The 24,998-nt window shown below is 44.7% G+C and overlaps 1 protein-coding gene across 3 annotated transcripts in view; it reads right to left on the bottom strand.

Moving 5' to 3' along the window:
• Positions 1–24,998, bottom strand: part of PIGR (polymeric immunoglobulin receptor) — a 29,055-nt gene that overhangs the window by 1,253 nt on the left and 2,804 nt on the right. For 2 of the 3 annotated variants that reach the window (XM_054025846.1, XM_054025847.1), the window contains exons 2-10: positions 11,816–11,911; positions 10,270–10,608; positions 9,284–9,613; positions 7,008–7,331; positions 6,142–6,456; positions 4,542–4,656; positions 3,658–3,776; positions 2,853–2,981; positions 1,100–1,158 (exon numbers count right to left, since the gene is read on the bottom strand). In XM_054025846.1, coding sequence (XP_053881821.1) covers positions 1,100–1,158; positions 2,853–2,981; positions 3,658–3,776; positions 4,542–4,656; positions 6,142–6,456; positions 7,008–7,331; positions 9,284–9,613; positions 10,270–10,608; positions 11,816–11,873 — 1,788 coding nt within the window. In that variant the 5' untranslated portion in view covers positions 11,874–11,911. Of the gene's footprint in view, positions 1–1,099; positions 1,159–2,852; positions 2,982–3,657; positions 3,777–4,541; positions 4,657–6,141; positions 6,457–7,007; positions 7,332–9,283; positions 9,614–10,269; positions 10,609–11,815; positions 11,912–24,866; positions 24,993–24,998 lie in introns of all 3 variants that reach the window. The other variant, XM_054025844.1, reaches the window with a different exon arrangement.

The raw sequence follows: 24,998 nt of genomic DNA, 5'->3' as shown, positions 1-24,998 counted from the left end.
TTGGAACTTGTTCCCTATTCTCACCTTCTTGGTCCAAAATAGCCCAAATGTGGCTTTCTGGCAATGCTGCAAAAGCCTATTTATTCTCTAACGATTTGGGGGGCAAGTTCCTAAAGGTGTAAGGGGCTTTTCTGATGCTTTGATTTACTGGTTGGGCTCCTGGCACCATTAATTGTTAGGGCACCTAGAACTATTTGTTGTGGACTTTTTTTTAATAGTTGTTGACAGCTTGAGGAACGCTAATCTGTAACTAAGCCTTACAGCACTCGGGCGGGAGGTGAGAGTACCTTTATTTCATTTTACAGTTGGTTAAAGTGACTTGCCTGCAGTCACACACACAGTCAGCAGTAGACTTTGCAAAAAGACACAGGAATCCAGGCTTCTAGTTCTCCTACTAAAACCACCATACACAGGGCCGGCTCCAGGGTTTTGGCTGCCCCAAGCAGCCAAAACAAAACAAAACAAAACAAAACAAAAAAACAAAAAAAAAGCCGCGATCGCGATCTGCCGCGGCAATTCGGCGGGAGGCCTTCACTCCCAGGCGGAGTGAGGGACCGCCCGCCGAATTGCCGCCGAATACCTGGACCTGCCGTCCCTCTCCGGAGCGGCCGCCCCAAGCACCTGCTTGAGAAGCTGGTGCCTGGAGCCGGCCCTGACCATACAGCACTCCTTCCCGGCGTTAGAGAACTACCTGGTTTAACAGGGAAGAACTCGAAAGCAGCTGGATCCCTGTGGCAGGCTCACAGCTTCCATTGATCCAGTAAATCTGACAGTTTTGGATTTATCAGTCTCCTCACCTAGACTCAGGCTTCCAGAACAATAACACCTGCTAATATTTCCAGCTGAACTGAAACCACGAATCAAAGCTAAGTGACTGCTGTTAAGTTCTATGCTCAAATGATGTAGGTGCAGTAAAGGGTTAGAAACTCCAGTGGAGAGGCTGCAGGTGTGATTCTTAATAGGCTGCTAATTGAGAAATAGTTGACCATAAATAGGGCATACAGGAGAAAGAGGAGCTTTTGCTGCTGATGCTCTACTGCCGGAAAGAAAGACTAGGCTGCATGCAGCACCTTGGGTTATATATTCTAGCAGTTCTTACCCTTTTCACCTTCGGTGGTTCTTCTGCACCTTCAGCATTGCCAGGGGTAGTTATAAATTCTGAAAAGCATAGGAGATGTTAGGGTACTCTGCATGGGAGATCATGCAGTGTAAGCCAAGCCCCACTTATTCAGTAGCTCCTACATGCACTAAACTGCTGCTGATGTTCAGGGTACAACTTCTTCTCTGGGAGGGATGTCAGGCTGAAGCACTAGCACTGTAAAGCTTTTGCAAATGCACCCTCGACACCACCTTTCCCATGAACCAACTGTGCTGCACCTGCATTACGTGCTAAGCATCCCTGCGTATTGAGCCAGGGAAGCCTCTAGATTTCTAGGGGAGAACAAACATCTTTGATGTTTCTTTAAAAAAGTTTTATTTTCTGTTTCCAAAGATGACAATCACCAGTGACTCTACTGCCCACACACTGAGTTTGATGGTCTAGGTACTGGAACTTTTAGGCTTGTCATTCAAACAATAACCCCAACTACCAAAAAGATAAAAGAGATATTAACTGTTTCTTGTGACTTTAGTACTTGTGAAAGATGCCGAGATCAGAGACCAAGTCTCTATTGTTCCTATTTGTGCTTTTATATAAGAATGGCTATAGGGGGTCAGACAAATGGTCCATCTAGCCCAGTATCCTGTCTTCTGACAGTGGCTGGTGCCAGATGCTTCAGAGCAAATGAACAGAACAGGGTAATTTCAAGTGATGCACTCTGTCATCCCGGCTTCTGGCCGTTGGAGGTTTAGGGACACCTGGAGCATGAGGTTGCATCCCTGACCATCTTGGCTAATAGCCATTGATGACCCTATCCTCCATGAACTTAACTAATTCTCTTTTGAACCTAATTATACTTTTGGCCTTCACCACCTCCCATGTCAACAAGTTGCCCAGGTTGACTATGTATTGTGTGACTACGTTCTTCTTTTGGTTTGTTTTAACCCTGCTATTAATTTAATTGGGTGACCCTTAATTCTAGTGTGTTATGTGAAGGGGTAAATAACACATCCTTATTCAAGCAGAACTGCCCATTGTATTCAAGGTGTGGGCGTACCAAGCATGTGTATAGTGGCATTAAGATATTTTCTTTTTTACTATCTATTCCTTTTCTAATGGTTCCTAGCATTCTGTTAGCTTTTTTTTTTTTGACTGCCACTGCAGTCAAAAAAAGCAGATGTTTTCAGAGAACTATCCATGATGAATGCAAGATCTCTTTCTTGAGTATTAGCAGCTAATTTAGCTAGTTTTGTGTGTGTGTAGTTGAGATTATTTTTTCCAATATGCATTACTTTGCATTTAATATTGTAAGCACTTCTGGGAGAATTTGTTTTTAGGGGGGAGGGATAGCTCAGTGGTTTGAGCGTTGGCCTGCTAAACCCAGGGTTGTGAGTTCAATCCTTGAGGGGGCCACTTAGGGATCTGGGGCAAAATCAGTACTTGGTCCTGCTAGTGAAGGCAGGGGGCTGGACTCGATGACCTTTCAAGGTCCCTTCCAGTTCTAGGAGATGGGATATCTCCATTAAAAATATGTAATACTTTTAGTCCATTGTAGAAACCATCCAGTTTGCAGTTGCTGGCTAGATACATTTTTTTTTTAAGTTTTGCTTTTGCACAACAAAGTGAGAAAAGATCCCAGTATCTTTTCTGTAGCCAGCAGCCTCAATGCAGACTCCTCTTTATATGTACTATCCCCTAGGCCAGTCATTTCTTTACCTCAAGATACGTTATGGGTGGTAAATATGGGACTTACCATCCACTCCTCCTAGCTGCGTCTCCTGAGCACCACGTATGCCCACGTTGTCCTTCGCTCCATAATCTCTGGAGTTCTCAAATTCTGACAGGCTAATGTTTGTTCTGTAGCTTCCAACCGAAACCAAATCTGTTAAAAGGGAGGCAGGGAGCAGACATACGCACACGACATTATTTAATACAATGAGCTCTTTTGTTTTATACTCTCAAGGTAAATGTCTCACTAGTAGCCAGACTCTCTCCCTCCCCAGCCACGCACACATCTATTAGCACTGGATGACCTGCAAAAGATTCTGATGCTAGTAGCACTCAGATATTTATCTGAGCCTCTTTGGTATGGAAACCAGGCTAGATGTCTCAGGAGGACAGGCTTTCTTCAAGCTTTCTGCTACTGCCTGATTTTTAGAGAGAGAAGGCAGTAGATCTGAGCACAGGGCTGGCGGAGCGGATGTTCTAATGCCAGGAAGATACGGCTCCCGTTATAGCCTCATTTTCCCTGTCTATAAAATGGGATGGTGGGAGGGTCAATCAGCTAGATGTAAAGTGCTCTGAGGTACAAAAATATTATTGAGTCCAGCCATACATATACTTTGCCAACAATGTTTTATATGGCATTGCTTTGTTCTGGGGCAAAAGGCTGGGATGCTGTTCCCACCATTCCTATATGAGTGCTCTGACAGGGGAAGGCTCATAGGAGCAGCCCATACCAGTACAGAGATTGTTGTACATGTCATACACCCTCTACCTCCAAATCTACAGTATTCCCTAAGCCCCCTGGAAGGCCAATAAAGAAAGTTAGGACTCACCTGTGCGCTTCAGGAGCCTAAATTTAACAACCACAAAGACTGTAGCAAGGAGCAGACACACAGCAGCAATGGGGAGCAGGACTGAGAGAATCACCTTAGAGCTGTCATGTTCCTCAGAGCTGGAAAGGGAGCAATTGAGCAATACACATGTGTGATCTTTGTGACTTTATATTGCTCTATACAGGGCTGTATAACACAGATGAACCAGCATAGCCTAGAAGATCTATATAGAAAGCTTGTGCACAGTTACGTATGCAGAAATGCTTCACAATGGCAAAATCATGGATGGCCGAATTCAAAATTCAGAATCAAGTGGGATTTTTTAGAACAAAATCATCATTGCATTCACATAGTGATATTCATCTACAGATGTCAGAGCTATTAATAAACAATTAATAAAGCATCTTGACATCCCAATGAGGCAGATAAATATCTTTATCCCCATTTTGGAATGGGTGAATTGGCTTCTCCTGATCCCAAAGGGAATGAGCGTTCCAGGTTCCTGGACCCCAGTGTGCTGTTCTAGCTACTAGAACATATTGCAACCTTTGTACCAACAGAAGCCTTAGAAGAATGAGTATTTGCCAAATGACATTATGAGAAATGATGGACAAAAGTCAAAAAACTGGAGTTCAGAGTGGATAAACATTCAGAGTTTGGATGGTTACCCAAAGCTGAGCCAAAATTTTGATATTGGCAAAATTTTGCTGGGAAACATGAACGGACAGTTTCTGACAGTAATTAGTACTCATTGGAATTGAACATATCAGAATACATGAGAACTATAAAAAAAGTTTGGTTGTAAAAATGGACAGGTTCGATGGTGCAGGGGAATTCTTATTCTTTTCCAAACCACTTTGGAACAAAGTCTTCGATGGACTGACCTTGGTAAAGAGTTGTTATCTATGACCCCGCCTCTGTTTTGGGGATCATTACTATTTTCAGAGTCTGTGTTGGAAATAGTAGCATCTTCAGATTTTGCATTGGGAGAAATTGCATCTTTAGTTTCAAACAGTAGTAGATGGGAGTGGTGGGTTATTTGCATCCAGCATCACAGCAAAGAGAGAGAGAGAGAGAGAGAGAAACCAATATATTGTCAGCACTTGATTCATAAATAAGACCATTTTCAAAAGTGCCTAAATCTCTTTTTCAAAATGTTTCCATTGATTTTCAATGAGACTTTGATTCCTAAGTGACTTTTTAAAACAGGAGTCACTTTTACCAAATGACCTCATAAGAAAATCTTGAGTGGTCTTCCTAGCCATGTATTAAAAAGATTGTTTTTAATCCCTAGCTGTGTTAATAGTATGCTCCAGAATACGATTCAAATATTTGATATGCGTATCACCATTTATATTGCATGTTACTTTTTGCATTTCACTCAGCAAGGACACTGGTTCCTTTTCATTTCTAGCCAGTTGCTCTTTCTGGTTCTCATGCATTAGTTAACACAAGGATATTGGGTTTAGGTTTCCAACACCACATGGTTGTGTTTGCCCCCAACTTCCTCCAACCCTCTATCCCAAGAAAAAATCATCTGTATTTTAAATGTACTGAGACGGAGTTGAGCAATCGAGTTCCCCCTCTATTAAATAGCACAATAGTCCTTATTTTCTTGTTCCCTGTGCTCTTCTCTATGTAAACTGTAAGCTTTTTGGGGCAGGGAGTCTCTCTTATGAGCTCAAAGGGACCCTGCTCTTGGCCAAGCCTTCTCAGTGCTGCTGAAATATAAATAATAATACTAATTAATAAATAATAGGGGGCTGAAATGTAAAAGTGGTGCAGACTCAATTCTTTTTCCAGACTTGTTACAGTGACTGGAAAATGGAAGAAGGTAGTAACAAATGTGTGAATGAGAGTTACTGCGATAAACGTTGTGAATACTGTGAGATCCTTAGTGAAACAGAAAGTGTGGTCTGTCCTAGGCAGAGGAGATTATGATGTCACCACTTGGTTGTTGTTTTGAGATAGTGCCTCTCAATGGAATGACACCATTATGGGCAGGGCCGGCTCCAGGCACCAGGCACCCAAGCACATGCTTCGGGCGGCACCTGGTAAGGGGCGGCGGAGGGAGCGCGGCGCGGCATTCCGCGGGGCGGGGGGGGGGGGGGCTCTCCGGCAGCGCAGCCCGGCGCTCGGTGGGGGGGGCGGGCTCCAGGGGCCCGGCGCTCGGCGGTGGGGAGCGGGCTCCGGCGGCGCGGAGCTCGGCAGGGGGGGCAGCACGGGGCTCAGCGCTCGGGGGGGGTTTCCGGCGCTCGGTGCTTGGCGGAGGGGCGGTGCGGGAGGGCGGCGCTCTGGGGGGGGTTTCCGGCGGCGCTCGGCGGGGGGGGCGGCGTGGCGCTCGGCGGGGGGCCTCGGGGGGCAGCGCATTTTTTTGCTGCTTGGGGCAGCAAAAAAGCTAGAGCCAGCCCTGATTATGGGTGAGCATCATGGCTACAGAGAAAACCTTGCCTGTTTTGTCCTGCAATAAATCCTGAAGCTCACCTCCATTTACTGTCAGAAACACTGCCATGGTTTCCCCATAGTGACCAGAATGGCTCACTCCACACCAATACCACCCTTGGTCTGTCTGTATTACTTGGTCAAAAGTTAGGTAGAGTGTCCTCTTCTCCTTGTCACAGTTGACAACCAGGCCGGTTTGGTTTTGCTCAGAGGAGATGAGAGTTTGGCAGCCAGTATTATGCCACTTGCACCAATATTTCTGGTAAGAATAATATTTGCATGGATAAGAGCATGATATAGTGACCTGTGTACCAATGACTGCATCAATCTTTTTCAGTCCTGTTAAACCAGGTTGCCCTGTTAGAAGGGAAACAAAACAGTGAGGCTGATATTAATGACTTGAACATTTAATATGCAGAAGTACTGTTATCAACAAGGTGTTGACAGGAATATATAATTACTATGTAACTACATGGTATAGAGTGTATCTATGAGGGTAAATGCACCTTATATTGCTTTCGTAACACTTAAATGTACTATATATGTGTATGGATACATATATCCCTATGTACTTTATAGTGTATATATGGCATTTAAATAGCATTTGTGTCAGAAAAGCTTGAAAAACAGTGAAAATGTTTGGTGGGAAATTAGTGAAAACTTTGCCAAAAAATTTCAAATGTTGTCCAAAAAAAGTTTCTGTTGAAATCTTGTACTTTTTTGAAACATTTCCATCAACTCTTATTTGTACCTTGAAATGTCAAGCTTTACCCATTAAGATTATGAAGCTAAGAATTAGAAAATAGTTCTCAGGAAAACAAAGCTCTGCTCTTTGATGCTGCTTTGGGAGGAACAAAGATAATTGCTTGTGCTGGCAGAGACACTAATCTCTACATGCACTTTCATACCATCTATAATCTTCAGCTCCTTCGTAGATTTCCTTTCCATATCTCCATCCGTCATACACCAGTAATATCCTGCATCCCCTGCTGTCAGCTGGTTCATTATTACCGTGAATGTTCCGTTTTCCGGGTTATCATGCAGGACTATCCTTCCTTCATACGAATCTATCATACTCGCAAGGTTGGTTATTAACTGATTGCATCCATTCTTCCTCCATTTGCACCAGTACTTGATAGTGTAATTTCCCCGTGGATCATAGTGGCATTCGACAGATACTGAACCTCCTATGACTCCATTTATTACGTGTGGTCCCTGGGGGACAGATGTCTCTGGAGATACAAAATGGAACACGTTCTGTTAGACTCCTCTCACACATTTCATGCTGTGATAACATGCATGCTGCATGTGCCTCATGTGGTTGTCTGGTTGGGTCTGTTCCTTATAAAAAAAACATTTTAAAGTAAAGTTAATTGCAGGGATGAAATACACCTCTACCTCGATATAACGCTGTCCTTGGGAGCCAAAAAATCTTACCACGTTATAGGTGAAACCGTATTATATCGAACTTGCTTTGATCCACCGGAGTGCGCAGCCCTGCCCCCCCCCCCCCCGGAGCACTGTTTTACTGCGTTATATCCGAATTCGTGTTATATCAGGTCGCGTTATATCAGGGTAGAGGGGTATAACAGACTGACAACGCTGGTGACTGCAGAACAGAATAGTCACAGCCTGGCCAGTGAGAGCTCAAGTTTCCCTCAGACACTGCCTCCTGCCAGCCCCCAGTGGAATAATGAGAGTCTTTCCCCTGACTTCCGTGGACTTTGGATCTGGCCCTTGTGCCTCAATCCTGAACTGGAGGGACCCCCCTAGAAGCCAGAGAGTAGTTCAGTCCTCCACAGACCTGTCGTTCTGTCAAGAGAGCCAGCAAGGACACCAACGATAATGGGCATTTCCTTGTTGATTAAGGTTTAGCATGACTGGTTCATGAGAAGTTTTGGGGTCCCCTTCACTTGGAACCTGTGGAGAAACCCGGGGCACAATGGCATGGCATCAGGCCAAACAATGTCTTCTACAAACATCCGGGAACCCAAACACAAGTGGAGCAATAAGAGCCACACATATCTCAAGAGGAACAGCAGCCACTAAAGGCAAGTCTATACAAGCTCTGCATCGGTGCAGCTGCGCCGCTGTAGCACGTCAAGTGAAGACAGAAGACGCGCTCTCCCGTTGGCATAATTACTCCACCCTGGCGAGTGGCGTAAACTATGTTGGCAGGAGAGTGTCTCCTGCTGACATACCACTGGTGTGAACAGTGCAAAACTTGCATCACTCGGAGGGTGGGGTGGGGACTTTTTCACACCCCTGAGCATCGTAAGTTAGATCAACTTAAGCGGTAGTGTAGACCTGCCCTAAGACTGTTAGTGCATCCAACTGAGCATAGAAATACCTTTGGCTTATTGCCTATAGCATCTACTCTTTGCATTTGTGCTTCGGAAACTAATCCAGAATGAAGCAATGAGGCTAATTTGCAGCAGGCAGATTATGCAAAGGGAGATCTATTCCAACATGCAGTAGTCTCCCAAAGAAAGTGGTGGAAGCCCCATCGTGGGAGACATTTAAAACTAGACTGGAGAATAGATTGTAGGGAGCGATCCTGGGATGACTGAGGGGGTAAACTGTATGGGCTCTAACCTTTTCTAAATTCTGTAGTTCTTTCTCTTCATATTGGATCACTATTTCTAAAAATTGCTTAGGCAGGGCAGTCTACTGGTTAGGAAAATGTGTTTTTTCTTCTACAGTCTGCATTTAAGATAAGCCAGTTAAATGGGTCAAGCAGGACCTTTGCTCATCCCAAATTTGTAAAGAGAATTTGCCTTTTGCATGGGCCATCATGACCTTCTCTAAAGGCTGGTTCACAGAGAGGATTACTGCCTATCACTGCTACCTACTAATGGAGTTACTCCTTCAACTCAAGCGATGGCTTTTCTGATGAAGACTCGGGTTTAAACCCCTGCTGTCAACACACAATGGAGATTGCAACATAGAGTCTTTAGGAAAGGGACTTTTGTCTTCTTATTTGTCTGTGACGCACATAGGACACTGTTGGTAGCTAAATAGATGAAAACATAAAAGAACAACAAGCACAATTCTTATTCTCTCTAGATAAAATTAAGAGTATCAGTGAGATTTTCAAGGGAAACTCAGACCCTTAGGAAATAAAATATTAATCTCTTCAGACTGTTGGAATGGCTGAAATCTACACACCCTGCCCATCGCTCACCTTGGTAGACATGCACATCCAGTTCTTTGGATTCTCCTTTCTCTCCGTAAGCCCCAACCCCACACAAATAGACACCTGAATCTTCTTTCCTCATCTGGGTTATATAGAGGCTGAATGACCCAGCAAGCTCCTGAGGGCTCAGCAAAACTCTCCCTTTGTAGTTTTCGTTAACATTCCCGTAGGTATCGATGACATTAGAGCAGCCGATTTTCCCCATTTTGCACATGTACTTCCTCTCACTACCATATTCCGTGCCAAATGCGCAGTTGATGGTCACAGAACCTCCCAGCTCGATGTAATAGAGTTCGGCTTCTTCGGGCACGTTTGGACCTGTGTGAATGATAGTCCAAGTCAGTATCCAGAACCCAGACTGTATTGTGGTTTACAACACTCTTCTATACCACTGCAGTAATCCTACTCTTCTATACTTCCCCAGACTGTACCAGAGTCTACTCCAGTAAGGTATACCCTACTGTACCATATCTCTATACACATTCCCATACTTTTCAACCCTGCATTATTTAGTACCAGGCCACCCCATGTGCACTGCATTGCAGGATATCTTAATGCACCATGCTTCTGTGCACCATATCATATGCTTCTACACTATGTCATATGGCACTGTTTACTCTCCCATACTACAGTAGACCATATTGTAGTGTCCTGTACTATGCTATGCTGCACCACATGATCGCATATGGTATTGTAAATTACAACCTTTATTTTTGCTGACTTAACACTTTCCACTCAGGAGAGTAGATAAATCAAGGAATTTTGGCTGCCTTGAACAGAATTAGTGTACATCTCCATTTTGATATGGTACCTTTACATTACAGTGATGGGGGTGCTAGAAATGCAGAGATCTTGGTTATTACTCAAGGTACCAATCACTTTGCTCTCTTGGATATTGTCGATGGATAGATTTCCCAAATACAATTATTTTTCTTTTGTAATAATAATATAAGAAGCCCCCAGGCTGTAGCTACCCTTGGAAACATCCAGCTTCACTCTGAAGGAAAGACCTCTATTTACGAGACCAATGCCACATTTATAAAAGCCGATGTCCTTTTCCACTAGCTTTGAGATCTCAATGGTGAAGATGCCTTGCTCTGGGAAGTCTGTGATTGTCGCTCTGCCAGCGAAGTCTTGAGCAGTGTAGCCACTGGAAGAAATGACGGTCACACATTGCCGTGTTGATTCCTTGCACCAGTATTTTCTGTCATGTCGGTTCACACTGGTGCGAGGGTAGAAGCATTTCACAGTAACTGATCCTCCCAGCAAACCGGTCACCTGCCTCGGTCCGAATATGGGGCTTGAACTTGAAACTGGCAAGAGGAAACATGTTTCATGTTATTCACCACAAGTCAAGTCATTATTACACTAGCACTGTCAGGCCCCAATGGAGATAGGGGCTTCACTGAGCTAGGCACATAGCTACAAACACAAAGTAAGAGACAATCCCTGCCCCAAAGAGATTTCAGTCAAAATAGCCAGGACAGACAAAAGAAAAATTAAATGACTTGCCCAAGGTCACACAAGGAGTCTATGGCAGAGCTAAAAATTAATCTCCTGTGTTCCATCTAGTGCCTTAGCCACAAACCCCTCTTTGTTTCTGAATGTGCTGTGAAATTTCTGTGGCAATATAGTTGGTAGTTATTAGTGATGATTAAACTGGTTTGGATGAAGTAAGAACCAATTCAAACCTTCATGCCAAACTTGAAATGAACCTCACTGTTTTAGCTGACTTGGCTTTTTAACGTTCTTTTAATTTTCTTGCAACCTTGGATTTCAATCATAGGCAGAAATACTAAATAGTTGTGAAAATAGTCACTGCTCTGATTATTCCATAATGGCTCAAAGCAGCATATATCTGAAATCTTACAAAGCAGTGGGTCCCTGTCAGAGCTAGGCAACTCTTCCTTAATGATGGTTTCATCTGCTAGTTTTGTTGAAAACCCAAAACTCAGGTTTTGCCCATAGTTTCACTGAGGTTCAAGAACCTTTGAGGGGTCGGGGGAGGGGCTGAATTTGCAGAGATCCCTGGGGCTGATTTTATCTTTTAAAAGAAACAATGCTAAACACGATGGGTATTATATTATTTTGGGCCAAACTCCGGCAAATTGATTGGGCTAAGCTTTAAATTGAAATTTTAGGTCCACTTGAACCCCAAACTCAAAGTGAAACTTGGGGTGTGGAATCCAAACCACAAAATGGTAGAAAGGTTTCTGTGAGCCCCCATGGACAAAAACTGCAGTGCATCACACAGCTCTTGTTCCCAGGAGATTTCAGACCAAATACCACACCAAAGAGAGAGAGACCAAGGAATGGGAAAGTCAGGAAATCAGATATATCAGCTGATTTGCCTCTAATCCGAATGGTCTCAAGAGATCAGCAAGGGCTATAAATAACATTCATCTATTTGGTCATAACTATGTCTTCACTGATATCTGCTATATAAGATTAGCCTTACACTGACTGTGCTAAATGTCGGCATGTCTCGCACTCTTAACTTAGTCACTATTAGATACTTACCTCTTGCAGACTCAGCTTGGAGGAAGGAGAGCAAGAAGATGAACACCAAGAAAGTCATTTTCCTTTCAAATGCCTGGTTCCCCAATCTCCTGAAATCTGTAAATAACCACATTCGGAAGGTCACATTATTTATTTAGTTGGATATTTAATTTTTTTTTAAAACCACCCATTGAACTGATCCATGATACAAACACTTTGAGTCGTGAGTTAAGGCACGTGCACGGAGTGTTACCAGAAACTTAGACCTATAGCCATTTGTACTAAAGGAAAAACAGTATGATCTCGGGTTCACAGCAGGTAACTGGAACTCAGGGTACTTGTGTTCTTGGCTCTACCGTTGACTAGAAATAAGTCACCTAATATCCCCGGACCCCAGTTTCCTTCTTAGTAAAATGGAGTGTCAGGTTGTGTGGGGTGCAATGCAGATCAGTGAGGGGTTGAGTCACTACCTGCCCTGTAATCGTAGGTGCCTCAAATGCTATGCTACTGTAACTCCATGCCTGGGATGTTCACAGTGAGCAGCAAACATGCAGGTCACACCCTGAGTGTCTCTCTAATGGCAGCTCTGATCCAGCAACTTGAACCCAGCAGTCTGCCAGCAACACACCAGTCATACTCCTGGTCTCTGTCAGCCAAGGCTGACAGAGACCAGGAGTATGACTGGTGTAGAGTGACCCCAGCACACTCCCAGTCCTGAATTTTCCAAAATCATGTGCTCTGTAATGTCCAATCCTCTCCTGGGCAGTTCAGAAAAAACAATGTTTATTTAAAGTCACAAAAGAATATCATAGCTTATAAACTTCACTGGGGCAAATACACCCTTCCATTTAAACACAGCACTGAGTTAGTTTATAGTAAAAAAAAACCCAACTGTATTAACAATAGGACATAGGTTAAGTGATGCCAAGTAAAAGGAATAAAGTTAGAAAGGGTTACCAACAAACACAAGTGAAAAAACACATAGCTAAAAGACAAACTTAATCTACCAAGGTATAGGCTTTGTTTAAAATGTTTTGTCTCACCAATCATTCTCCTTCCCAACCAAGGCTGTTTTTTCCTCTATCAGGACCTTCCACAGAAGTACAAGAGGCTGGCTTCCCTTGTCTTCCTAGGTGAAAGATCTTTGCCTAAGTGGAATTCAGTTCCTAGAGACTTCAACCCACCCTGGTTGAAGGACCCATCCTTCTCAGTTCGCAAGAGCTCTGTTCCCTTTTGTCTGCATATCTCTGCTTATATCTCCCAAAATATAATGACTTTGCTTCAAGAGACAGGATGACTTCATTCTTCCCTTCCTATGGGCTTTCCATCTCCCTGTATGTAAACAGAACTTCCATTGTCTTGATTCCACCAAGTATACTTTTCATAGGAAATAGATAAATAGTTATTACGTTCCCTCCTGTCCAGGAGAGACCTGTTTCTCCCTTTGTTTGGACATAGACTGTAAAGCCTTATATCAATGAGTATCCATAATTCCTTATATAGTTTTAATACATACATTTTATGATGATATTAAACACCAGTGTGTCATTAGTTTTCATAAACACCTACTTGATACACTTTAATAATACAATAATATTGTATACCATCAATTGATTCAGTTGCTTATCACTTGAGGTTCACCCCCACCCCCCATCTTTATAGACCAGTGAACCTTCACAATGTAGTCTCTGGAAAGTAAAAACCCAGACCAAGTTTCTCTCTCCTGCTGGGGGTGGGCATAGATGTTCTGCTATGTCCTTGCCTGTTTGGTAGCTTTGTTTATCTGTGTGATGGGGTGTCGTTCCCCCCCCCCCACACACACACGTGCCCTGAAGGGGTTAATGGAGGCCAGATAGGCCAATGAACCTATTAGGCTGAAGGCCAGGAGGAAAGCTCTAATTAGGGGAAGCTCACCTGTGCAGGAACAGGAGGGGTTTCTATAAAGCCAGGGAGCTGAGAGAAGGCAGGGGACTGTAGGGAGGTAGTCTATTGTCACTCCCTTGGATTTGGGGGTTATAGAGACAAGTAGCCAATGGTGATTCCCTAGGAGGAGGGAATAGAGAGGCTGGTAAACCCCAGAGATAGGGGAGTGCCGGGGTAAGAAGCAGCCTAATGAGTAAGCGGCAAGGTTGGGGACTGAACTGACCTTGGTTGTGTGTGGTAGGATCCCTGGGCTGGGACCCGGAGTAGAGGGTGGGCCTGGGTTCCCTTACCCGCCACTGGGGAAGTGGCACTGGTGGGGCAGTGAATGGAAGACTGCCTGGGTCACTTTGTGAGTGACAGAGACTTTGAAGAACTATCTCCTGGACAGGAGCGGCGCCAGGGTTTTTGGCACCCTAGGCGGGGGTCCTTCCGTGCTCCCGGTTGTTGGCAATTCTGCGGCGGCGGGGGGAGGGTCCTTCCACACTCCCGGTCTTGGGGGGCAGGGTCCTTCCGCACTCCCGGTCTTCGGGGCACTTTGGCGGCGGGTCCCAGAGCGAGTGAAGGACCCGCCGCAGAATTGCTGCCGAAGACCCAGAGCGCGGAAGGACCCCCCCGCCGCCGAATTGCTGCCGAGGGCGGCAAAATGCTGCCCCCCCCAAATCCTGGTGCCCTAGGCGACCGCCTAGGTCGCCTAAATGGAAGCGCCAGCCCTGCTCCTGGAAGGGGAGAACACCAAGTGACCTGGCTGGAGGGCCGAGTCACGGAGAGCAAGAAAGGGGCTACAGACCAGATTGAGAGAGAGAGTGACGGCATACAACCGAGGAAGTAGCATTGACTTGGCGAGCTATTCCCCAGAACAGCCAGGAGGAGGTGCCAGACCTGTGGTGAGTGGAGTGCCCCATCACAAACTGATATGTAAAAATGGGCCTTCATTGTCTCTGCCTGAAGACAGGGCTGGTCAGAGAATCAAGTGGCCATTCCTTTGTCTAAGGTACACAGTACTTATGCATTGCTAGCCACACACATTTTAAGAATATAATTTTAGCACATATTCATAACATTTTGCACAAACCCTGTGTATACATCATGCCAAGAATATTAATGCTCAGTGCGTTATTGGTTTTCCAATGATACCTTACCGGACACCTTTTTAGATACAGATTGTAATCATGGTTGAGTCGGGGTACACTGAATGGATCAGGCCAGCTGAAACACCTAGCCTGATACCATTAGGCCTCTAGCCATTCGGCGTCAGGATGTTCTTAGAGTCGTATGGGGATAATCATATTTACCTGCCTCCTGTGGGTATTGCTATGCTAAATGATTTAATGTGTTAAATTCTTTATTATCTTTGCATAAAAGTCACTATAGTTTGTAGGCCTGCTACAAGAAAGATTGCTTGCAAAGGTCTGACTTCCATCCATTAGAGGGCAGTGGTATCATACAGAAAGTACCATCTAGTGTATATTCCTATCTACGGTGCAATGGCATTCTAAAACAATCCAGTCTGGGCAGTGTTAGCACATGAGTTTCTATGAGAATAAATGTACTGTAGATCTCTGCCCAGCTGAAGGTTCCCATGGATAATTTACTCTGGAGGACAAGGCTTGGACCACAGCATTCCACAATGTGATGTTAATTATTTTTGACTCTTGGTACAATCTTTGTTTGGAGAATGGATTCATCTGGTGGTGTGTTCTGTTCTGGAGACACTCTCTGTACAGAGAATGAGTGAGACACCTGGATTCTGTAACCCCAGACAGTCTGTAAAAGCCAATACTTTTCTACAACAGTTCAGTATTTGTAAGGCCTAGTCTTGTATTCAGGATGGCAGCCTGCACTATGGAATTACCAACAGAGGGTCCCGTGGCACCTTTAAGACTAACAGATGTATTGGATCATAAGCTTTCGTGGGTGAATGCCCACTTCATCAGACGCAAACATTCACCCACGAAAGCTTATGCTCCAATACATCTGTTAGTCTTAAAGGTGCCACAGGACTCTCTGTTGCTTTTTACAGATCCAGACTAACACGGCTACCCCTCTGATATGGAATTACCTTGCTTCATGTTCCCTTCTGCCCCTCTTAGTTATTTTGTTATGAAGATCACCTCAAACCTCCTGTGTGTGTGTATAGACATCATTATGCTAAACCACTGCTCAGAGCAAAGAATTAGGGCTTGTTGACACTTACAGCATTACAGCTGTAGCACTTAGTGGAGATGTTACCTACACCAATGAGAGAGCTTCACCTATCAGCACAAGTATTCCACCTCCCTGAGAGGCAGTAGCTATATCAACAGGAGAAGCTCTCCTGTCCACATAGCACTGACCAGAGCAGGAGTTGAGTCAGGATAACTGCATTGCTCAGGGATGTCTATTTTCCACACCCCTCACCGACGGACTTATACCAACATCGGGGTAGGGCATACCAGGGCTCAGTTTTCTCCAAAGGACAAATGGGCCAGATCTAACCCCCTCCCCCATGTTTTAGGTTTTAAAATCCAAAGCAAAATCTGGACCCACACTTTTCAGATGGCTCCTAGCCTTATTATGGGCTGAACGCAAACCTAGATCCAAACACCTCTGAATTTTGAAGGGGCGGGAGAAGGCGAGAGTAGGGAAGCCCGACTGGGATCTGGATCCAAACTCTTCAACTTGGGCCCATTTTGGAACAAAGCCCCTTTTCAAGAGTTTGGTGCCTCAGTTTCTCCCTTCTGCTTTTTAACATTATTCTCCCAGCAGGAAGAAAGATTGTTCACTTGGCATCACGTTGGTTGCCAAATCCGTGCCTTAAAAACCTGCTTCCATAGCTCCCGTAAGACTATATTGGATTTCTGACCATTGGTCTTCTTCCTTTTTCAATCACAGGTGCAGATCTAAGCAAAATTGTCCTTTTTTCCCCCACCCCTTCCTCCTCAACTTCTGATGAGTCAACAGGAGATGCAGGTACTCAACATTTCTGAGAATTAGGTTTAAACTGCAGAGTACTGGTCATACCCCATCTACCATACTGTGTCCACTGCTACATAGCATCCAGCCAGGGGAAGACAGAGTAGGGCCCCCAAAATGAAACCAGGTGTCAAGGATCAAAATGCCAAACATCGGGACATTAAAACGCTCCTAATCAAACTGTGCACATCTTAATCTGAGTCTGTCTATAATTCATATGTTTCTCAAACCTTCATATGTCCCAAACCTTTAATGGTTTGGATGGGCTTTTGAGTGATGGGCTGGAGGGAACTGGGGTTCTTAATATTTTAAACCAGCTTGCCTATCACTGAATTTGTGTGTGTGTGTGTGTGTGTGTGTGTGTGGCACGCAGGCAATGCATGATCAATGACCCATCAACTAATCCAGGTACCTGTCGTGTTTCATTGTTCAGTTACCAAGAATATGATGGGTGCCAAGAAAAGTTTGTGCAAATAGCCAAACTGGTTTATTTTCTGGGCATCAGGTGACAGGCTTTATTTTATAAGGGGTTTTTCCCAGCAAAGAGAGGGTTTTATTTCCTCCTTCAGATAAAAGGTGTTCTGTTTTGCTTTCTTTACCTTGCTGTGATATCTAATTGCTCAATGGCTACTTGTCTGTAACTAATAATTAACTCCTGGAGCATGAAAAATGTCTTTAACTAGCCACCCCCAGAAGAAGTTGGTAAGATAAACATGACCCACTCAGCTGCAGAAAACCAACTCAACACAAAAATGGGCCCTGCTTTTTGCAACAGTGACTGTGTTTTATTGGAGCTGGCCTTTCCAGCCTAGGAGAGGTGGGGAAAGGCCAGGACCCCTCACCCTTCCTCCTCCTCCTTTTACAAGAAGATTAAACAGCCCAAGGGAGAGGTAATGAGAGAGGTGAAAAACCTCTGTGGAGTCAGAAGTTAGGCTGGGTTCATTGCAAATAGTCAATCATTCTGTGGTTCTTTATGGTCAATATTTGTTGTTAGGTAACAAAGGAACATCAGCTGTGGTCTGTGAGCTCCTTGGAACACAGCTGTAGCCTTGTTCAAGTTAGTCTTTAAGGTGCCACCAGACTCTTTGTTGTTGTTCTAGAATGTAGGAGCATATTCTGGTTTGTGCATGTGTGTTAAATTGCATGTGTATGCATAAGATCATGCAAGCATCCATGCGTCCATATCAACACAAGTGCACGTGTGTGCCTTCCTGTGTGAGCACAACTATTCACATGTGTAGGCAAACACAGTTGTGATCACTGAAATCATCCACTGTGTTACTGGCAGTCAAATCCTATTAGAGTCTTAGTTTGATTCCTTCACTGCAAACATGGCATTTATGGAGAAAATTTCCCCCAAGTAACAATCCCCAGCAAGTACAATCAGCTGTTGCGTAAATTGCTCTTTGTCTGGTACCTCCATGGCAAGAGTAAAGATAGGTCTGAGGTTAATCTCACTGGAAACCCCCTTTTTTCCTGCTGCATATTATGCACTGCACCCAGGAAGAATGCCATTTCCCAGGTACAGACAAATGGCACAAACCAGCTTTGCTGCTATGTCTACAAGACCCAGGCGCTATCCAAGATGTTGGAAGAGAATTTTATCAAACCTTTGTTGCTGACAGGGTTCTTCCTTCATGTTGCTTCCGAAGACCATTTGCTGCTGGATTTGCAGTACAGTGCGAGACTGAACATCAGGCCACCCGCAGAAGGGAAATTAATATAGTACTGGTGTGAAGGAGAATGCAAGTAAGTACCATTGAAATTCACTAAACTTTACTGCTTGTGCAGACAAGAGGCACTTGGAGGGGAGAGAGGGTCAGAAGATGAAGCAATCAGTGACTGTTTGCCGGGCACTGTCAAAGGGACTTCAGAGGACTAAAAGCAAAGTGATAGGCCATATATATTGCATTCTGACCGGTGATGAAGAGGGTTTATAACATCCATGGTGCGTGTTTGGTTTAGAACAATGAATATGCTCTAAACGTTTATTCTTGCTGCTGCTGCTGCACTTACATAAATTTGACGTCTATTGAGAAGTGCACCAACTCGAACACTCGACTAAGCCTAATGAACATGGTGGTAGAGTACTGAGACTGGTTTCTGTCTAGTGAGGTGTTTGTTTGTGCCCAGTCTGGGCACTACAGCCCATCTGCATAGGTATCTCGTAAAGGTTTTTATCATGGGTTTTCAGGAGTACAAGAGGAGAAAAATAGTCTTTCCTTGATAGTACGTATCAGGATGAAATCTTGGCCCCGCTCAAGTCAATAGTAAAATGCCCATTGACTTCATTAGAGCCAGGATTTCATGCCACGTCTCCAAAATAGTGTCATCTGCACCTCTGTTGTGAACATAGGAATTGTCAGACTGGATCAGACCGAGGACCCACCCAGTCCAATATCCTGTCTCTGACAGTCGCCACCATCAGCTGCTTCAGAGGCAGGAGCAAGAAACCCTGCAGGAGGCAGGGATGGGATCACGTGTCCACAGGGGAAGTTTCTGCCTAACCCCTCATTAGAGGTTGGCCTATGCCCTGAAGCATGAGGGCTTATATCCCTTCCAAATGTTTCTGGTGAAAGATGACCTTGATTGTGCTGAGATTTGGAAATGGTTATACGTATAATTAACAACTCTACTTTGCACTTTGATCCAAAGGTCTCAGGGCACTCTGCAAACTTCAATTATGTCTATTGACATTTCATGTGAGTTTAGTTGCAATAGGCCGGTGCTGTGTAATTAAATGGGATAGCCTTTTATTTTTCTCATTCTTACCCCAGCTCCTCCTTAGAGATAACATCCCTGTCCAGACTGACCACTTCTCCAGAGGGATTCTGATCTTTCTCAGATAAGGAAGAGCACTTCTTGGCAGATCAGGGTGGCCCAAGGAATTGTGAATGGGATAGACCCCTTCACCCATGGGTCATCAGGTCAAATACTTCTTAGGCTGGGACTGGCCAAAAGTTTGGTGGCTCATGTGCAATGAGCTGGGGAGGGGCTCAGTCCAGTTATTGGTGGAGAAAAAGCATGCAGCCCACCTGCCATACCTGCCCCCTTTGTGGACCGTTTCAGCGAAGAGGCCCAGGATTGAATGGACCCCGGAGGCTGGACTTTGCTGTCTCCCACTGATGGGCTCACTCTAGGCCAGGTGTGAGAAATGTCAGGGGGGTGGTATGTTGGGGGGAAGCTTGGACTGCCACTGCTTGTGCTGTATCTATGCATATGGATTGAGGATATCAGGCTCCAGGGCTGCCAATCCAAGAATCTTCCACCAGCATTAAAAATCACTTGTCAAAATGCACTTAAAAGTAGAAATATTAAAACCACAGAGAGAATCTGCGTGGAGGGAGTGAAAGATAGGGTTACCATATTTTGAGTGTCCAAAAAGAGGACACTCCACGGGGCCCCGGCCCCGCCCCTAGCCCCGCCCATGCCCCCCCAACTCCGCCCCCTCCCCTGCTTCCAGCGAACATTTGATTCGTGGGAAGCCTGAAGCAGGTAAGGGGGGTGGGGGGAGGAAGCGCGGCCCAGTCTGGCTCCCCCGGCGTCTCCAGCCTGACTCGGCTCGGGCCCTGGGGTGCTGGCCCTGGGCCGGCCCCCGGCCCAGCACCGCCGGCCCCCGGCCCAGCACCGCCGGCCCAGCACTGCCGGCCCCGGCCCAGCACCACCGGCCCGGCCCCGGCTCAGCGCCCCCGGCCAGGCCCCGGCCCCCGGCTCAGCACCGCCGGCCCGGCCCCAGCCCCCGGCCTAGCACCGCCGGCCCCTCATGTCCTGATTTTCCCAGACATGTCCGGCTTTTTGGGATTTCCCCCCGGACGGGGATTTGAAGCCCAAAAAGCCGGACATGTCCAGGAAAATCCAGACGTATGGTAACCCTAGAAAGAGGCTGGTAAGGAAGGGATGAAATGAAAAGATCTTGTATCCCCACTGTGATGGGAGACAGCAGGGCTGCCACTGTACAGGGAAATGCCACCAATATATGCACAATGCAGCAGGAGGAAGCTTTGGTGCAGAAAGCGTCAGCTCCGGGGCTGCTCTCCTGCAGGTCTGTCCGCATTCTCTAGTGTTTTCTTCTGGTTTGCACTGCCTGGATGTGCAGCGGACTGAAGCTGCTCTCTCTCTCTCTCTCTCTATCTCTCTATATAAACAGAAAGCAAAACGTTTGAAGAAAAAACAAGCTGTGCCAGTTCCCACTGATACTCTTTGCCTCTCAGCAAATAACTGGCATGGGAAAAAACATATGGGTAGGCTTGTTTTATCTAGCAAGGCACAGGTGTGTGCTGGCCCTGTCTGTAAATTCCCCTCTGCAAAATTCAAAGGTCAAAATCCTCAGCTGATCTAAATTGACAAAGCTTCATTGAAGTAAATCATCTACTCATTTATATCCGCTAAAGATGTGGCCCATAATTTTTATTAAAGGATACGGCTTGTGTTTTGCTATTAAGGTGGAGGGGGGAATCTGATTGTGCTTTTATTTTAACGAGTTAATTGCATTACGACCATGGCACCACCCCAGAACAGTGCCTTTTCCAAGTCCAAAATACCAAAGCTTTGGATTCATGCAACAGGATGAGGCAGGCACTATTTCTTCATATGTGTATGTAAAGCACCCAGCACAATGAGGCTCTGATCCTGATTGAGGCTTCAGGACATTAGTGTAATATTAATAACAAGAATCAGACCGTTGGGTCATCTAGTCCGTCCTGCTCACCCTCCTGGCCAGTGCAGGATTGTTCCTGACCGTGTATTTTCTATTGCTTTGACCAATCTAGTTTTAAACACACCAAGCAATGACCTCTCCACCACCTCTTTTGGAAAGGGCTTCTAATATGCCTCTGTTCCACACGGTAATAGATTTATTCTGATATTCATCCTCCATTATCCTTTTCTTAATGCTCTGGGATGAGTTCTAATTGTCACCATCCTGAGATCTCCAGAGGAAATCAAGCAAAAAGGCAAACAAGAATGTTAACAGCTTCACCCCCATGGCCAGCCAATATAGACCTCACCAAGGACACATAAATGCTATCATAAGGAGAATGAGTCACTCTTGTTAAACAGACTAGACCATTGATGTGAGCCAATAGTTATAATGATTATAATGGCCTGTAAAATACCTCTTTGCACTGTTTTACTTGGATTAGACTGAAGTTTATTCTACTCTGCAAGAAGGCAAAAAGCCGATTAGATATTTGCATACAAAACTTTCTGATCTCTTCCTGGTTAAGGGCAAGAATTTGGACTCCAGTCCAGACAGTTTCTTAATACTGAAAAGTGCATTATCCATGTACGTGGAGATACAAGAGCAGTTTTTGTGAAGGATTTTGTTACCTTCCATGGGGTTCTCATGGTGTACATTTGGACCTGCACACTGTGTACTTCTACCTTCCAATGATTGTTCACCTGGGAGAATCTGTCACTGAATTCCCCCTTAGCCAAAATGAAATTTACATTTGCATGAAACATATATTAATCATCTGAAAATCTTTGTTTCCGGTTATTGTCCATGTTCTGCTTGTTAATTATTATTTATATTGCATTAGTGTGTCCGAGCCCATTGATGGACCAGCTCCCCAAACACGGAACAAAAAGACAATCCCTGTGTAGGCCTGGGACCTAATCAACCCCCCACCCCCACCCCCATATTAAACCAGCCTTGCGTGAAACTCAGGGATTTCACTACTACTGCTGATAAAGAATTAATCTATCTAGGCTCTTGTAGGGTGTCCATCCTTGTAGATGCTGATCACCTGTGAGAACAGCCTCTAGATATGTGTTTGCATTAAAACCACTCATTAATCTATTAGCCAAAAAAAGGCTAATTCCCTCATTAAAACATTAGCGGCCCATATGTACCACTAAAATGATAGGTTCTATCAGCAGCGCTATTAGAAGCACAATCTTCAAGGCTTTTTTAGTACCAGTGGGACATAAATATTTACTAGCAACTTGATGTGTGACTCAAGGTCTCTGAGTGTGATATGCCACTTTTCAGAACCCCCTCCCCCCAAGTTTGTATCTTTTGAATTGCGGGTGCGTTTAAAGCAACTGAGATGGTCTACTGCCCACAGTTCAGCTGCACCATTCCTGGAATCTTTGTGGCGAGTGAGGTCTCCATGATCCCAAGAATGCTACAATTGCTTTAGGCCCACTTCCCCTATGTGGCAGATTTCTGGGCCGCAGTCACGAGAAATAGACGTGTCCGAAACTGGGAATGGGCGACAGGGGATGGATCACTTGATGATTATCTGTTCTGTTCATTCCCTCTCTGGCACCTGGCATTGGCCACTGTCGGAAGACAGGATACTTGGCTAGATGGCCCTTTGATTCTTATGTTTTTATGTCACCTCTTCCAGGGCACAATACAATAAATGTAGCCAGTGGAGAAAACTGGATGAAAGAAAAATGTGAAGGCATCACCTGGAAAGCAACAGTGCAGCTTTTAACTGGAAAGAAGAGCTGCATGGAAGGTAGCCCTGCTCATTAGATCTGATTAGAGATTTAGGAAGAGTGTGTTTCTGTGGTTAGAGCAAGGGATTGGGTGTCAGGACTCCTGTCTTTTCTCAGCTCTGCCACTGCCTTTGTGTGCAACTGTGGATACATCTGTGTCCCTCAGTTTCCTCATCTGTAACATGGGAACAGTAATGCATACTTGATGTAGGTAGTATAAGAATCTGAAAGGGCTGGCAAAGAATAGACTACCTTCCCTCAAGGCATGTTGCAAGTCTGAATTCACTAATATTTTTAAGTGCTTTCAGATTCTCAGTTTAAAAATACTGTAGAAGTGGGAATATGAATCTTTCTTTGATTTTAACTTTGTCCTTTCTATCTTTGTATTTTTCTTCTTGCTCAAGTAAAACAGTAAGAAATCTTTTTAAAAAGTTGCTCCCAGGGTTGATCTCCTGATCTCAGTTATACCATTATTACTCCATTGACACCATTGGAGATGCTCCAGATTGCACTGGTGCAACTGAGATCAAGATCTAGTCCCAGGATTTCTTAAGAACTGGTAATCAGCTGCTCTTGCTGCAGAGGAAAGTGCCAGAGCTCCTTCCAAATTCCATTGACTCAGCTCTGTGAATGAACCCTAAGGAACTGGTATATGCTAGCAGTACAGATAGCCTGAGGCCAGCAGTCTAATCCATTAGTCATTAACTATTGCTCTTAACAATGGCTAATGTCAAGGGAACATTACTTGATCATTAAAGCAGTAAAAATACAGTGTACAGTTTGTAATTTTACCAAAGGCACTTTTTTAAAAAAAATTGCTGCTCTCAAGCTGGTCACATTCACCAGAAACATGACCAGAATTAGTCACCTCCGTGTAGAGGAAGGGTTTTCTTTATTGTCCATTTGGAATGGACTTTTTGTATCTGCTCTAAAGTAGTGAGGCGCGTGAGTTGGAAGGAGGCATTAATGGCTGCAGCAAAGCGTCCCAGCATTGAGTAGCTAATCATGATGGTGGCAACTTTCCTGAGTTTTTAAAAATTAGTAGTGGGAAAGTTCATCGCGTTTTGCTGAATTTTGTGAGTGTTTTCTAAATCAGACTGTTTCTCTTCCCTCACTTTTGCCTCAGGTGAAAATGGAAGTTGTGCTGTATTGCACCTTGAAAGAGTATGAGGAAAAATGAATTTTTGGGTGCATCACAAAGTAGTAGCATCCGTTGGTCTTTCACTCTTTTTTCCAAAGCAAGACCTGTTCCAGACAAAGTCAGTCTAATGTGATTTTATAAATATAGTGGATAATGCTACTTCTAGACATTCTTGAGTTTGTAGGCTCCTTCAACATAACTCAAAATGGTTGAGATAACAGAGATACAATAGAATAAGAATGTTTCTCCCCCTCCCCCCCACTGCCTTTTAAACCAATGTGTACCACAAAGCAATGAGTAAGACACAGCAATGCAGTTGCCTGGTACAGACACAGATAGTGACCTCTTTTGCTGAGCCATAGTCTATATGCATCCTCAGAGGTTATATCATGAGTAAGGCTAAGATTTTGTCAGGGGTATTTTTAGGAAAAGTCATGGGCAATAAAGAAAAATTCACAGAAGCCCGTGACCTGTCCCTAACTTTTACTCAAAATATCCAATGGGGAGCTGCGGAGGTCTCTGAAAATCACAGATGCCGTGACTTCCGTGCTCCGTGACAAAATCGTAACCTTAGTCAATGAGTAGGGATATTGAGGGGCTATTCCCTACCCTTTTTTGAAAGTTGCCACAGGCTCTTCACTTTGCCCATGCAAAGTCACCAGAAGTGTGCAGATCTAGACTTCTCTTGTGTACAGAAGGATTCTGATTACTTAGCTGCCTTGTAGAGTCCTTTTGCTGCAA

The sequence above is a fragment of the Malaclemys terrapin genome, chromosome 4, assembly GCF_027887155.1.
Source record: "Malaclemys terrapin pileata isolate rMalTer1 chromosome 4, rMalTer1.hap1, whole genome shotgun sequence".
NCBI lineage: Eukaryota > Metazoa > Chordata > Testudines > Emydidae > Malaclemys > Malaclemys terrapin.
The sequence above is the reverse complement of the archived record's forward strand: the minus strand, read 5'-3'. Positions and strand labels throughout refer to the sequence as shown.